At 42.8% G+C, this 17,723-nt stretch overlaps 1 protein-coding gene across 2 annotated transcripts in view; it reads right to left on the bottom strand.

Moving 5' to 3' along the window:
• LOC126162339 (cleavage and polyadenylation specificity factor subunit 1) overlaps positions 1 to 17,723 on the bottom strand; it is a 316,445-nt gene that overhangs the window by 173,066 nt on the left and 125,656 nt on the right. For both annotated transcript variants that reach the window (XM_049918776.1, XM_049918777.1), the window contains exon 12: positions 16,204 to 16,407. In XM_049918776.1, coding sequence (XP_049774733.1) covers positions 16,204 to 16,407 — 204 coding nt within the window. The remainder of the gene's footprint in view (positions 1 to 16,203; positions 16,408 to 17,723) is intronic.

The raw sequence follows: 17,723 nt of genomic DNA on the forward strand, positions 1-17,723 counted from the left end.
AAAAAAGTACCCATGAATATAGATAATTTTTGTGAGGATGAGGTAAAACTACTGGTGGTAAGAAATCTGGACTGCAGTGACCTGCATAAGATTCCATACTCACGATCTGGGCGCGCAGCTGTATGGCATGTGACAAAAGTCACTAGATGCTAGGACTGATAGGTGCCACCACTCTCAGATTCTGAAGCAGCCTCTCCTTAGTGCACTCTACTGGCTGGCCGATGGCTTCTAGAGTCAGGCCACACCAGCCTCACTCTCAGTCGTATGTTGGTATTCAGCCAGTGTGTCTTGGAATTGTAGTGCAGCCACACTGAGGCTAGTGTTTTCTTGAACTAGTACTCTTGAAGTAACAGTGTTGTGCTTGATATTATCTGGGTGTTTTTGTAGTCAGAACACAGTGGCGACAGGCATGGTCAGTTTTCATTGTTTCATTGTGTGGGTGATTTGTGCATTTGGTTGTGACAATTCTCTTGTTGTGACATGAAAGCTCTGCTTCAAATGTTGGAGCAAGAACAGTCGGAACTTCTTAAGGTCCCATGACAGGCTGTTCTGGCATTACTCTCTGCCTCTTTGTCTATGGCAATGTTTCCTCCTCCATTCCTGCTGGTTGACAAGGCAGTGGAAGATTGGGAAACATAAGAACACCACCTATGGTCTTCCACATTACAGATGTGGAAGTATATCATGCACTGTTTTTGTCAAGAATTTCTCCCACCTTGGGTCAGGTGTTAGGAATTGGCCCCATTGCAGGAACCTTCTTTGTTGCCATTTGACAACTTTTCCTCATTGTCATCTTCCTATTATCGCTGCACGCATGTCATGGCTGCTACAATTGAAATCTACCAATGCAAGAAACAGCTCTGTCAGTATTATCACGCCTGCACTGCCACTCTCCATGGCCTTCATCACAAATGCCATTTTGTCACGTCCCAGTCAAAAGAGTCATGTGTGAACGTCATGGATTGCAACGTTATGATCTGTTCCGCCCTGGATAAGGAAGTTTGGCAACCAGTCCTCTAATTAAAAAACCCTTCCCTTGACAAGTGTTCCAGCCACTGGTCCCTGTTGTCATCATGTGCATCTCATTACTCCCAACATGACAGATCAGAGTGTACCGACTGTTGGGCGATCAGTGGTAAGCGTCATAGTGTAGTAGTCTCTCAATCAATGGCACAGAATGCAGTATCAGAGCATGGATATGGACATCCAGGAAGTGTCATCATCAGGGCTGGCTCCTGATTAGAAATCCAACAAGCTTCTAATCGAGGTTTTGGTTCTCCTGCGGCAGCTGTCCCTGCAGGTGGACAATGCTGCGGCAGTTTCCCTGCTTAATGCCAAAGCATATTCAGACCTCGGCTCCCCTACACCATTGCCAGTAAACAAGTGTCTACGGTGATATGGTACACAGCAAATCCCCTTGCTTGGCCAAATCACAGCTGACATTAAATACGTATCAGTAACTCAGCCTATTACTTTTTGTTGTTCACAATGCTGGTTCAGCAAACCTTTTCACATTTTACGCCTTTCAGATCTTTGGCTTTTCAGCCAGGAACTCCATCCAGTTTGTATCTGCTGATGTCCCCTTTCATTCATTGGAATCTCTGTTCTCTGAATTTCATGATATATTTGCGGAAGGCCTAGGGTGTGCCACAGACTATTAAGCCCATATAACCTTGAAGCAGCTTGTTCTAGGGTTTTTTCTGCTCATCAGATTCCAATAGGCCTCCACTTACAAGTCAAGGAGGAGCTGGACCAGCTTGCGTCTCTCGGGGTTGTGGTTCCCAGTTCCTCTACTGCATGGGGGCACACCCCTTGTTACCATGATGAAATCTTCTGGGAAACTGTGACTCTGTGGAGATTTTAAGGTCACCCTGAGTTCACATCAACACACACCCATTGCCACATCTGGAAGTGATGTTCACATGCTTAGCAGGGGTCAATTGTTCTCCAAACTTGATTTTTCTGAAGCATATCACCAGTTACCCTCGGATGAAGATTCCAAGTGCATCATGGTTCTTAAGAAACCTTTTGGCCTGAATCAATACCAATGGTTAATGTTTGGCATGGCAAGTGCCCCAGCAATTTTTCAATGCTATTGGGAACAGGTCACATTCACTGTTTCACACTGTTTAAACTACCTGAATGACACTGTCATTATCAGATGTGCTATGAGTGACAACCTGCACAAACTCCAAGCCCTTTCTGAACAACTTCAGGCCGTGTGTATGAAGTCTAACTTTTTCCAGAACTCCCTTCAGTATCTGGGCCACACAATACCATGGCAGGTGTCCAACCACCTGAATAGTATGGTCACGGCCATTACAGACTTGCCGCATCCTTCGTCATTGCACAAACTGCAGGCTTCTTGTGTAAAATTGCCTATTGCCACTAGTTCATTCTCAGGGCATCCGCAACACTGCAAGCCCTCTCATGCTTCTTGTCCGCAACGGTGCTTCCTTCGCCTGGTCTCCAGTGTATGAACAGGCCTTTTCCACACTAAAGAACCACCTCAGGTCAGCACAATGCCTCACTATTTTTGATCCGAACAAACCACTGGTTTTGGCAACTGACGCCTCGCAGTGTGGCATGGGGGGTAGTCTTCACCCATCGGAATTCAGATGCCTCAGAGCAGCCACTGCCATTTGCATCCATAACTCTCAGTCCAGCGCAGGTCCACTACTCTCAAGTCGAAAAGGAGGCTCTGGCCATTTTGTATGTAGTCACCTAATTTCACGTGTTCTTGTATGGCAGCGAATTCCAATTCATTATGAGCCACAAGCCCTTAATTTCATTATTAAGTCCGTCAGCCCAGTTCCTCAATAAAGTAGCCAACAGGTTGCAGCAGTGGGCCTTGTTCCTCTCGAAATACTATTACACATCCATTTTCGCCCCATTGGGCGCAATGTCGATGCGAACGCCTTATCCAGGCTACCAGTCAGTCCGCACCCTAAGTTTGATCAAGAGGAGTTCACGTGTTTTCACTTGGATGGTGCCTCCCTCCAAGCAGTAGACGGCTTTCTGTTCAATAGTACCCGGGTCGCCAAGGCGACAGCATCTGATCCTGTCCTCAAGCAGGTCATCTGCTTCGTCCAGGAGGGTTGGCCATCTCTTGTCCTCTGGACTGTGCTTCTGATCCATTTTGTAACCACTTTGTCTTGTACCATCATCTCTCAGTATCATACAGGGTCCTCCTCCTCTCTACGGACGACATACCTCCCAGGATGGTCATTTCTGAGTGTCTGCCGCTGGAGGTCTTATAACTGTCACACATAGGTCTCTGTGATGCTTCTAGCACCAAAGCCTTAGTTCCCAGACATGAGTACTGGCCTGGCATTGACCAGGGGCCAGAGCATTTGGTTGCTGTGTGTCCCCAGTGTTTTACCTATGGCTCCAGCAGTCCAGCCCTGGAAATGCGTCCATGTGGATTTTGCAGGTCTGTTTCTAAATGTCTTATGGCTGATTGACATCGATGCATTTTCATGTTTTCTACACGTGGTCTGGTGCTCCTCGGCCACTACCGAAGTTACTATTCAGCCTCTTCGCAAACTTTTTTTCTGTGGAGGGTCTCTCTGTCATTTCCATTTCTGACAATGTGCCCCAGTTCCAATCCCAGACATTTTGTGCCTTCTGTGTGAGTTAGGGCATGCACCACATTCGCTCGCTTCCCTTTCACCCCCATTCTAATCAAGAGGCCAACTGCACGGTTCACACCTTTAACACCCAGATTAAAAAAATATCTGCAGGTCTTCCCCGGTGAGAAGGTGTTAGTGTTCTTTCTGACAGCCTACCGGATGACTCCTATTGGTTCCCTTAGCCCTGCTGAGCTTTTTCACACGTGCCAGCAGTGGATGCTGCACCAGGGACAATGGTCTGGGCACACAGTTTTGGGGTACCCCAAGTGGTTACCAGCAACCATCGTGTGTCAGAACGGCAGCCATGTCTACACTTTCTGAACAGGATACTGGGACATCTGGCACCATCAAACTCAGCTCAGAGTTTGGGTGGGCACCCAAGACTCACACCCAGCCATCCTCACCCTCAGTCATATGTTGACATTCAGCCTGTATGTCTCAGACTAGAAGGGCAATGACTCTGTGGCAGTGTTTTACTGTACCAGTATTCTTTAAGTAATGAAGTGTTGTGTCTGTTATTATCTTTGTATTCTTGTAGTCAGAATATGGACACCCTGGAGAAGGATGATAAGAGCACATTGGATGTGGGCTATAATCAGATGCCAGCCTCTGCTAAAACTGCATTATGTAAAATGGTAGAGCATCTAGAAATGGAGAAATTGCTAATCAACTTTGAGGGTTTACTTTACCCCTAGGGCTCTTTCCTGGCAACACCCATAACACAACATGAATCCCAGCAGGAAATGAAGCATCTGCGCGTTGTAAACTGTATAATATAGCTCAGCATTTGCAACTGATTACAGTAAATTTCATTAACCAGCAGCTAGCCAATGGAATAACAGACGAGAGCACTAGTCCAAGGGGGAAACTGCTTTAGTCATGCCCAAAACACCAACACATGGTTCTCATACATATAGATTCTGCTGTGACAATCAACATCTTAACAGTAAGACAATAACCAACACATACCCCATACCCAATATCAGGGATTGATGATTTGGACCATGTCAGTACTTCTATATCACAGATTTAAGGAACAGATATCATCAGTTAGAGGTTGTATGAGAGGAAGGGCTGAAGAGAGCATTTTTGGTCTCCTTGGGTCATTATCAATACTGGAGGATGCCTTTTGAGTTAAAGAATGCACTCACAACATTTCAGTGGTTGCAGACCGGACTATTGAGAAGCTTGAAAAATCGGGAGAGCTCAGTGATCTCAATGACGTAATTGTGCTCTTGTGGGATATGAAAGAGCATATTCAATGGCTGAGAGAAGTTCTGAAATAGTTACATGCCACAAATACTATTTTAGAAAAATGTCATTTTGCTGTAGAGGAAGCAGGAAGCTTAGGTCACGTAATTAGCAAAGAAGGGGTGATGACAGACCCAAGGTTTGTAGAAGGAATTCAGAATTTCAGGTTCCTAAGTCTAGTAAGGAGCTACAATTGTTTTTATGGTCCTCCAATTATCACGGGTAATTTGTGATTGGGTCTGCAGATATTGCATGACCACTCATGTAACTGTTGAAAAAAGGTGTGCAAGTCAAGTGGACGAAGTACTATGACGCAGCCTTCAATGGATTTGCCAGACTATCAGAAGGAGTCTGTACTATCACATGACACTTCCAATTAGGCACTAGGATGTGTTTTTAATCATGTGGTAAATGACAAAGAACATCATGTGACTTGTGCTTCACTACAACTGCATAAAGTGGAAAAGAACTATTCCATGACAGAGAAGGAGATGCTCAGCTTCATATAAGTAGTCACATATTTTTGGGTCTATTTGTATAGGAAAAAATTCAAAGCAGTGACCAATCATGCAGCTCTAAAGTGTTTATGGGGTTTGAAGGAATCTTCTAGCAGGCTTACGAGGTTGGCACCGAGGATGAGAGAATTTGATTATGAAGCTGTATGCCGGATGGGTAAACAGCATGGTAATGTTGATAGGTCAAGCAGAAAGGTAGCAGCAGTGCAGGCACTAGGACATGGCCTTGCTGAATAGCAAGCAGCACAGACCGCTGACTGCAAGCTGTACATGAGGCAACCACAGTTCAGAACGTATGACAGCTTGTTACGTAAGACAACTAGGTTATGGTTACACTTAGTGGTGCCAGCTACGTCCAGAGAAATATACAACCACATGCTATCTGGGCATGGACATCAGGGGGCAGCAAACCAGAGAATAGAAGAATGGTACTATTGCAAGAGGAGGAAGGAAGACACGGCCCAACATGCAAAGAATTGTGTTCCGTGTGCACAGTGAGTGAACCTGAGCCATAAGCAAGTACTATTACAAAGGTTGCTAGAAGCAACAAAATCACCATTTGAAATGATAGGGATGGACGTCCTACATCCACTACACACAGAAAGTGGCTACACTGGTAGTGGGGGCTGTGTGGAAGGGACTGGGCTGTTTTTTAGGTCAGAAGGTGTCAGGGAACTAGATAAAGGGCATCCGTCGAATAGGGGACAAGTAAAACACAGTAAGTTAGTTGTATAAACAATCAGTATTGTACTTGTAAATTGTCATAGCTGTGCTGGGAAAGAACCAGAGCTCCAAGTCCTAATAGAAAACACTGAAGCTCAAATAGTTACAGGTACAGCCGGAAATAAGTTCAGCTGAATTTTTTTCAAATGATCTAACAGGGTTCAGAAAGGATAGTTTAAATACAGTTGGTAGTGGGGTATTTATTGCTGTCAGAAGTAGTTTGCCTTGTAGTGAAATTGAAGTAGATACTTCCTGCGAAATAGTATGGGTAGAGGTTATACTTGACAATCTGACTAAATTATTAATTGTATCGTTTTACCGACTCAGAAGATACAGTTGCTGAACAGTTCAAAGAAAACTTGAGTCTCATTTCAAATAAGTACCCCACTCGTACAGTTACAGTCGGTGGCGACTTCAATCTACCCATGATATGCTGTAAAAATAATACATTTAAAGCAGGCAGCAGGCGTAAAACATTATCCAAAATTGTACTGAATGCTTTCTCAGAAAATTATTTTGAACAATTAGTTCATGAGCCCACTCGAAGCATAAATGGTTGCGAAAGCATACTTGACCTCTTAGCAACAAATAATCCTGGACAAATAGTGAGTATCATGACAAATACAGGGATTAGCGACAACAAGGCAGTTGCTGCTAGGCTGATATCTATTTAAAAAAGCTCATAAAAATGCTCTTAATGCTGTTTTAAGTGACAGTCTTCACTCCTTCTTATCTGGTCATGTAAGAGTAGAAAAGTTGTGGAATGATTTCAGAGAGACAGTATCGACAGCAATTGAGAGATGTATACCACATAAATTAATAAGTGATGGTACTGATCCCCCATGGTACACAAAACTGGCCAGATTGCTGTTACAGAAGCAGCGAAAAAAGCATGCCAAATTTAAAAGAACGCAAAATCCCCAAGACTGGCAAAGTTTTACAGACGTTCGAAATATAGCTCGTACTTCAATGCGAGAGCTTTTAATAAATTCCATAACGAAATTCAGTCTTGAAATCTGGCAGAAAACCCAAAGACATTTTGGTCCTACATAAAGCACACCAGTGGCAAACGCAATCAGTACCTTCCCTGCGCCATAACAATGGTGAAGTCACTGATAATAGTGCCACTAAAGCAGAGTTATTAAACACAGTTTTCTGAAACTCCTTCACCAAAGAAGATGAAGTAAATATTCCTGAATTCTAATCAAGAACAACTGCCAAGATGAGAAACACAGAAGCACATCTCCTTGGTGTCGCAAAGCAGCTTAAATCACTTTTTAAGGGCAAGGTTTCTGGTCCAGATTGTATACCAGTCAGGTTTCTCTCAGAGTAAGCTGATACAATAGCTCCATATTTAACAACTATATACAACCACTTGCTTACAGAAAGATCCATACCTAAAGAATGGAAAATTGATCAAGTCACACCAATACCCAAAAAAGGGAAGTAGGAGTAATTCGTTGAATTAGAGGCCCATATCACAAACGTTAATTTGCAGTATGGTTTTCGAATATATATTGTATTAGAACATTATGAAGTACCTCGAAGAAACCGATATATAGACAAATAGTCAGCACGGATTCAGAAAATATCGTTCCTGCAAAACACAACTAGCTCTTTATACTCATGAAGTAATGAGTGCTATCAACAGGCGATGTCAAACTGATTCCATATTTTTAGATTTCTATAAGGCTTTGGACACCGTTCCTCACAAGCATCTTCTAACCAAACTGCGTGCCTATGGAATATTGCCTCAGTTGTGCAACTGGATTTGTGATTTCCTGTCAGAAAGGTCACAGTTTGTAGTAATAGACGGAAAGTCATTGAGTAAAACAGAAGTAATATCCGGCATTCCTCAAGGAAGTGTTATAGGCCCTCTATTGTTCCTGATCTATATTAAGTGCAATCATTTACCATCTTGTAAAGTCATCAGATGACCAAAACGAATTGCAAAATGATTTAGATAAGATATCTGTATGGTGCGAAAAGTAGCAATTGACCCTGAATAAAGAAAAGTGTGAAGTTTTTCACATGAGTACTAAGGGCTGTAAATTCAACTAAATACTTAGGGATTACAATTACAAACAAACTAAATTAGAATGCCCACATAGATAACATGGGTACAGAAAACCAAAGACTGCGATTCATTGGCAGAATACTTAGAAGGTGCAACATGTCTACTAAAGAGACTGCTTACACCACACTTGTCTGCCCTATTCTGGAGTATTACTGTGCAGTGTGGGATCCGCATTAGGTGGGACTGATGGATGACATCGGAAAATTTTAAAGAAGGGCAGCTCGTTTTGTACTGTCGTGAAACAGGGGACATAGTGCCACAGACATGATACGTGAAATGGAGTGGCAATCATTAAAACAAAGGTGTGTTTCATTGCGAAGGGCTCTTCTCATGAAATTTCAATCACCAGTTTTCTTCTCCGATTGCGAAAACATTCTGTTGGCACCCACCTACATAGGGAGAAATGATCATCACGATAAAATAAAAGAAATCAGGGCTCGCACAGAAAAATTTAAGTGCGGAACGTTAGAGAGACAACTTGAAGGTGGTTCACTGAACCCTCTGCCAAGCACTTTATTATGAAAAGCAGAGTGATCATGTGGATGTAGATGTAGACGGTATGTGGAAATCATCACCAACCTGAAACAATGGTCAACTACAGTGACACGAGCAATGGTTAATAATGGGTTTCTGAAGCTTGGTATATTTGATACAATAATCACAGATCAAATGACTAATGTCATGTCGTACTTGATGAAACAGTTTTGTCATTTGCTATGGATTTATAAATTAAGAACTAGTCTGCTGCACCCACAAACTAATGGCAGAATTGAATGCGTGCATTGTACTACTGGTAAGGTGGTGAGTTACAATGTACACTCTCATCATGATGATTGGGACATGTACCTACCATTTGTCATGGCAGCTTACTATTCAAAGGCTGAGTGGTACTGGGCTGTCCTCTTATGTGGTAGTGTATGCAAGAAATATGCCCACAACGTTGGAACAATCAGACCAAAGGTTGTTAAGGACGGGGAACCAGTTGGTAATTACACAAAGACACTAAGGAAAGTATGGAAGCGTATGCAGAGAGCGAATACCAAAGCCATGGAACAGCAAGAGGTTGCGGTAAGGTGCACAGTGAAATTACCACAGTACACAGTAGGACAATCAGTGGTGTTGTCAAGTGCTTATACTCATCAAGGTAAAACAACAAAGTTTGTGGCTAGGTACCTGTGACCATACCATGTGATGGGGACACCATCAGTCAATGTTAAGCTTCTGCTGCCAACTTGAACATGGTTCATGTTGGTGAACGACGGCCATTTCAAGGTGCTCCAGATCCATGGCCCCTCAGATCAACAGCCAAGGCAAAGATAAAGGGCAAAGGATGTGATAAAGAGGGTGAGTACAAAGTTGTTATGTGATCTATGCCGGCAATACAATAAAGGTTAACACCAAGGACATGAGGCATAATGTGGATATTTCATAGTACATTTTAGTATTTGTTACGGGGTTAGGTAATATTAAGGCACAGATGGTGTGATTTTTGGAGACAGTAAGCTGTAATGAAGAGAGTGTGCAGAATATATTGTTGTGTGCCGTGGTTGCTATAATTTTGTCAAGCTGTATAATTAATATAGGTCCAAGGAGTGCACTGGGAATCAGCAGACCCTTAGAAAGAGGTAGGGAGAGTAACTGGCTCCCTGTTCTCAGGTTGGTGTGCACAAGGAATGAGGGCAAAGGAGATCCTAGTCACGGCAGTGTTCCACCTCTTCACCAAAGATGGAGTGGAGGCACTGCAAGATCAGAGTCTAGATAACAGAGTGCTGTTTATCACACAAGAGGATGTGGTTTTCAACAGTCACTCGATGCTGTAAATAGTTTTCAATGCATATGGGAGATGAGAAATGAGGTGAGGAGATTAGAGGATGTGTCTGCAGTATTTTGGTGTGAAACAAAGTAGTATGGGTGGAATATGATAGGTTGCATAAATCTTACAAGCAACTATGGGAACAGATGTGACAAGCAACAGGCATGGTGCCATGCACCTTGCAGCAACACAGGAGAGTTAATTTGGACAGTGGGAGAAGGATACCCAAAACAGTGTTTGGAACTACAAATAAAAGTGACATCATCACAGAGATAACTGACACCATGCAAAGATTGAAACAAATGGCAAAGGGAAAAATGCCAGTTGCCGAGTGGCATATCACGCATTTGACAAATCTGGAGCAGAAGATGCTGAACAATATACGCGCATTATGGAAAATAATGACTAAGGTGATAGAATATCCAAAGTCATCAGTCGAAATTGTGAATCATGATCTAGGAACTATACAGACTCGAATGGATGCTTTGGAATCGAGAATAACGACCACAAGACTGCTACAGCTGTTGGCCAACAGTATCAGGGACATGAGGGTGGTAATCAGAAATTTTCAGGAACACATTCATCATGTCGTACAAGGACAGCTCAGTTCTGAGTCTTTTGCACTAAAGCAGTACCTGGTTGGGGTGCAGAAGGAGTTGCCAACCAAGTTGGAACTCATTGCAGAGCTGTGCAAGCAAAAATTACCCTTGTGCTATCATGTAACAACAGCAGAAGTCAGAAAGGACCAAGCATGACAATACATACTAGTTTGATTTCTGGTTGGCAGTGGACATGCACAGTTCAGGTGTCCCATTATTTTTGTTTGTCTATTAAGGAGGGGGACCTTGGGAAAGCTTGTACAGGTCAGGACAGGAGAAATATTGCCGATATTGGAGGATGGGGATAAGCATACAGTAATGGCAGTGCAGGAACTTCAGCCCCCTCAGAGGGAAAGGATTACAATCTGCCCAAGCCAAGAGATCCAGACTGGTATGGACATGAAGTTCAGCAGTGACTAGGCAAAACAGACAGCAAGGATTGTCCATGGGAGCCTCAACCTTACTTCCAGCAAGGGAGGGTACACCAGATCTATTCCCTGTGTGACACTTTAGTGTTGTATGAGCATGATAGACTCACAGCGGTCATGAGACTGGAATTGCATGCTAGTGGGTTAATAAGTAACGGGACTGCTCGTGATCTAATGAGACCAACATTCCACCTGTTGGTCGCTATTACACGTATCTCCATATTGAACGGAGCACAGCCAAAGCTGTACTGTCCAGAGAATCCGATGGGAATGTTCCCAACACAAAATCTGACCTATCTCAATAATGCCTCGAGACCTAACCTAATCATCTCCCTGAACCGACTCATGACAATCCACAAAGGGCGTATCATGGCAGAACAGATGCTACAGCCCGTGCAGCATTAAGCAGTATCAGGAGAAACAATCAAACGATAGTGACCTTCAGTGTCACAATATATGGCATCCTAGTAGCTCTTGACTCCATTTTCTGCAGCCTTCATCTATGTAAGGTGGAGCACTGCATTATCAAGCAACTGATGGTAGTACAGTTCCAAGTTAACTGGATCACCAATTGTGCACGAGTGACAGGAAACGAAATGGTGAGAGTGAATACTGCACTGTGTGCGAGTGTAATAACATGAGTAGTATTAAGGAATGTGTTCTCTAGTATTTACGATGTCGCAAAGCACTATTGGGCACAGCTTGGGGCTCTTGGTAATGCAAGGAGAGAGATGCAATGGTGGCATAACTAAGAGCAAGAAGGCAATTGCAGATGTAAGTTGTGTTGTAATACATTTCATATGGAACGATGTCCAAGAGAGAGAGAGAGAAAATATCAAGTACTAGTGGCAAAGGAAGATTTGGGATACTAGTGGAGTATATGTAAACAGGCAGAATACGGCACTGTAGTCAGCAATGCCTATATAAGACAACAAGTATCTGGCACAGTTGTTACATCGATTACTGCTGCTACAATGGCAGATTATCAAGATTTAAGAGAGTTTGAACACGGTGTTACAGCCAGTGAATGAAAGACGGGAAACAGCATCTCTGAGGTAGCGATGAACTGGGGATTTTCCCATACAACCATTTCACAAGTGTACCGTGAATTATCAGGAATTCGGCAAAACATCAAATCTCTGACATCGCTACGGTTGGAAAACGACCCTGCAAGAACGGGGCCAATGACGGATGAAGAGAATTGTTCAACGTGACAGAGGTGCTACCCTTCTGCAAATTGCTGCGGATTTTAATGCTGGTCCACCAACAAGTGTAAGCGTACGACCCGTTCAACTAAACACCTTCGATAAGTGTTTTTGGAGCCGATGGTCCACTCATGTACCCTTGATGACTGCACAACACAAAGCCTTACGCCTTGTCTGGGCCTGTCAACAACAACATTGGACTATTGATGACTGGAAACATTCTGCCTGGTCAGCTGGGTCTCATTTCAAATTGTATCGTGCAGATGGATAACCTCGTGAATCCATGGACCATTCATGTCAGCAGGGAGTGTTCAAGCCGGTGGATGCTCTGTAAAGGTGTGGGACACATGCAGTTGGAGTGATATGGAACCCCTCATATATACGTGAGACATATGAAAGTATCCTGTCTGATCCCTTGCATCCATTTATGTCCACTGAGCATTCCAACAGACTTGGGCAATTCCAGCAGGACATGCGACACTCCATATGTCCAGAATAGCTACAGAGAGGCTCCAGGAACACACTTCTGAGTTTAAACACTACCTCTCGTCACCAAACTCACCAGACATGAACAATACTGAGCATATCTGGGATGCCTTGCAATGTGCTGTTTAGAAGATATCTCCACCCCCTAGTACTCTCACAGATTTATGGACAGCCCTGCAGGATTTATGGCGTCAATTCCCTCCTGCACTACTTGAGACTTTAGTAGGGTCCAAGCCATGGCATGATGGGGCACTTCTGCATGCTTGCAGGGGCTGTACAGATATTAGGCAGGTATACCAGTTTCTTTGGCTCTAAGTGTATAAATGTAGGAGAGGGTAAGTAATGTAGTGCCATCCCTCTTTTTCGAGCATTACCACAGAAACTAGCAGTCAGCCACAGCAAAGGAAGGCAGACACAGCAGTGGAAGGAGGAGACTAATGGGCCGACATGGCAGTTGCTGCATTGGGGCTGTTTAGACACACAGGGCGGACTAGGTGAAGCACCACAACAATGCAACACAGGAGTAAAAGAGAGCTTTTGCAGGATGAGCCAAGAAGTTTCTACATTCCAGGCCGTAGATTTGTTATTCCAAGCATGGCTGGAAACATCACATCAGTACAACAGTACAACATCAGTGAGCTGCAAATGTTTATATCATTAGTTTCAACAGAGGCATCAGCAGTCCAGAAGTTCCTCTCCAAATATACAAAGGGTCTCACTGAGGCCTTCACAGATGGAAATTACCCACCCAACCTTGTACAGAAACAGATCTCCCATGCCTTGACTCTCCAGTCAACTACCACTTCCCAGGTACCAACTGTCCAGCTGCAAAGGAGCTCCCCCCCCCTTCCTCCCCCATGTCGCAGTACCATCCAGGACTGGAGCAACTGAATCACATTCTCTGTCTGTCTTTCATCTACCTCTCATTGTGTCCTGAAGTAAGGAATATCCTACCCACCACCTTTCCCACACCTCCCACAGTGGTATTCTGCACCCCCCCCCCCCCCCCGCCCTCCCCACAAAACCTACGCAGTATCCTTGTTCATCCCTATTCCATGCCACCAACATCCCTTTGCCTCACAGCTCATGTCCCTGCAATAGACTTAGATGCAATATCTGTCTTATACATCCTCCACAGCCACCTACTCCAGTCCAGTCACAGGCATCTGCTACCCCATCAGAGGTGTGGCTATCTCTGAAACCAGTCATGGGATCTAAAAATTAAGCTGCAACTACTAGGTTGCTTTCTGCGTGGACATGATGACTAACAGGTTGCCTGACCACATGAATGGCTATGGACAAATTGTGACAAGAGGCAGCTGGGCCACCCAGTTGCTGAACATACTGCCCAACACAACATGCTTCGTTTCAATGGCTGCTTCACAGTCTGCGCCATATGGATTCCTTCCTATCAACACAAGCATTTCTGAACTGCACAGGTGGGAACTCTCCCTGCAATATAACATATGTTCCTGTAACCTCCTCTGGCCTCAACCTTCGCTAGTCTCTGTCCTCTACTTGCCTGGCACCTTCCCTGCTCTCACTCCAGCACAACACAGCCTTCTACTCCACCAGTGTACCCACTACTTCTCTCCGCTTTCTCCTTTTCTGACCCCCCTCCAATTGTCCCTAGCAGCCCTACCCTGTTCCTATCATGGATACATGAGTAGTGGCAAGTCATCCTCCTTGGGCTTGGTAGTTGTCCACCAGCAGACTGCTGCCTGGCCAATTCCAGCAGTGCCCAGACTCCTGCCCTGAAGGGCTCCAGAATGAGACTCAGGCACTACAGCAGTCCACCCCTCTGTGCTGGTGTTGGCATCACATCCTGTCACTTGCTGGGCAAGTTCCACTGGAGTCAACATTCCTGGGCACCAGCAACACAGTGTAGTAACCATGCGGTCAGTGCCGCTAAGAGCCGTCCTTGCCACATGCTGCGAGGATATGTGGCTGCTGCCTCCACTGATATGCAACTAGTACAGTCGAATGAGTGCTAATGAAATGTTTTAAATTTTGATGATGTCTGTCTTGGGTACCAACAGCCTATTCCCATGATCTCTCCACATTGTCATGACCCAACCCTATGCAGAAGTGGTTATACCCACAACCACTTTATATGAAAAATTTGGGTAACAGCACAAAACGTACCAAAGTGGAATGCCTCCACTCCTGATATAATTACTACATTTTTCTTTTCCGCTCTCTCTTCCATAAATAATACATGCATTGTGCAGATTCTAATTATTATCCAAATAACTTTTTAAAACCTTATCATTCAGTGCACTGTTTACAGGCCACTTATAACAACATCATAAATAGTTCACACGAGAACACTGTATTTAAATATTCAAAATTTATAATATGTGAAGGCAGAGGCATTTAAAAATTCATCCTGATAGTAATTATTTGTTCTTTTATCGGCACACCTTATCTGAGAGCCTTCAATTTCTTCCTCCCAAAGATCATTTTGTCTTTTCTGGAAACCATGCAGTCAAAAAGTTGTCCTCTTTTTAGAATGCAATTCTTTCAAAAATCCATTATTATAGTATTGTAGCTTGTTTTTCTTCTGACACCAAAAATGTATAATTTTACTAGAATATGTCAGTTAATGAAATATTTCAATGAGAAAGATTGAGTCACCAGAAAAATCTTGACAGGCTTTACTACATTCCAGGAATGCCACTGATTATTCAAAACTTCTGTTACATAAAAGATAACCTATGACACTAATTTATGGCTATGTAGCCAACTGTTAACTAAAATACATTCTCTGCATAACCTATGTATGCATTCTTAACTTAGCCGGTGCTGCACACCATATCACAGACAGTCCATGTTTAGGGTTAATATGTAAATTTCCATGTCAACAATCAACTGTTTCAAGTCAGTCCTGTTTGTGTTTTCACAGAGTAATGTTTTACGGCCAGTCACCAATGAGTTTCTACAATCGCTTGTGTAACATTTTAATTGGAAATTTATGGAGTATTTAGCACAAATTAATGCCAACTCTTCAAAGTCTATGTGAGTTTACTGCTCTGTATTATCACAAGACTTAGTTTACTACATGAAATGTCTCTATCTTTGAGAAAGACAGATGAAATAGATGTACGTTAACTTTGGTGGAATTTTGAAAAATTATTTAAAGTTCACCTGAAGGTTCTAGAAATCAACAATTAACAGGTCATTAAACTTCCATGTAGAAGTATTGTGGTGGACATGCAAACTACAGACAATGAGAGTCAAAGGGAGATAGTTGCCTAAGGAAAGATTTTAAAAACTAAATACCAGCACACAATACAAAAAGCTATGGACTTAGCAAACAGCTCAAAGAAAATAACAGGCTGCTTGTAATTACCAATACAGATCTGCTAACCAGAAGAAAAAAGTTTGTCCTTTTTTATGTTGCCAATATATGTTAATACAAACTGCAAGGTCACTTACATTTTGGTAATCTTATAAGTGAAAATAGTAACTCACCATTGAGACAGAAGGTCTTGTAACACTAAGCCTTCCTTGATTCCGTGATTCACGTAACGTGAGCAATATCACTTGACCATCTTCACTCAAAATTACCACATGAGGATCAGCAGAAGAAGCATGTACTATAGGAGAGCCTAAATCCAATGGAATGTGCTGAATCTGATCTAAACCCTGAAGCAGCCGGACACCCATCTGTGAAACCTAATACAAATTGCACAAAAATAAATTATTATTTATTAACTTGTCTGAAAACAAAAAATAAAGGAATAAAAATAGCCACTTATTGTATAGCTGAGCACTATACACACACACACACACACACACACACACACACACACACACACACACACATACTGACAAAAACTAACTTCAACTGAAAGAAGCATGTTACTAAGCTGTTCAAACTACTACATTCCACTACTTTTGTTCTTTGTACATTTTCTCATCTTGGGGACAAATGAATCAACCTTCTAACACATTTTGCTTATTTCCACTCAACAATGTATTACAGAATACTCTGGGGGTAATTCATAACTCAGAAACAAAATATTGATTGCACAAATGCGAGCAGAAGGTAGAATATGTGGGCATCATCCACAGTCGTTTTGTAGGCAATCTTCAAAAAGTTTGGCATTTTAACTGCACCTTCTTCACTCATACACACACACAAATATTACCAACAAAATGACTGTGGATGAAGGTAACATATTATTCCTACTGCCTGATTTTGTGCAATCAATATTTTCTTTTCAAGTGATGAGACCCCCCCCCCCTCCCCCCAAGAATATTTTAGATATAGTAAAGGTGCAATTAAAATGTCAAAATAAGTTGTGTTGCTGCTTGTTGAACTCCCTTCTGTGCCACTGACAGCTTTAGTAATTAGTAATAAATGTCATTTTTCTTCCAGTGTTGTAGGTATGGATATCACTATTGTTCCCAAATTGCAATGGATTATTTCTGACAAACTGCATTTGTCAGTTGCACAGAAAGGAGTTCAATATGCAGCAACAAAAATTTTTGATTATTTGCCTATTAATATAAAATATCTGACAGGTAGCTAAGCAAGTTTTAAATCCAACCTAAATTCATGGGAATGCTATGGAATAGGGGAAAGAGATGGGTGTGGGGCAGCTGCTATGAGAGATTGAAAACATGTGGGTTGTGGGATTGAAGGGTGTTCTAGCAATAATTCCCATATATGAAATTCAGAAAAGATGTAGTTGAGGGAGGGATCCAGACAGCATGCATTTTGAAGCAACCACAGAAATCAAGCATTTTGTGCTCAATGACTTATTCTGTCACTAGGTGGCCAACTCTGCTCTGGGACACAGTTTGGTAGTGGCCATTTGTTTTGGTTGATACCATTTAGAGAGAACTGCGTATGGTGATGGTTATGGTATGACTGTTCCAATTTGGGGTGGTTTGGGTGACAGGTGGAGGTGAACAAGTTTTTTTGATCCAGAAAACCATTCCAATTAGATAAAAGACGTAAAGATGTTTGTGTAAAAACAATAGTA

The sequence above is a fragment of the Schistocerca cancellata genome, chromosome 2, assembly GCF_023864275.1.
Source record: "Schistocerca cancellata isolate TAMUIC-IGC-003103 chromosome 2, iqSchCanc2.1, whole genome shotgun sequence".
Lineage (NCBI taxonomy): Eukaryota > Metazoa > Arthropoda > Insecta > Orthoptera > Acrididae > Schistocerca > Schistocerca cancellata.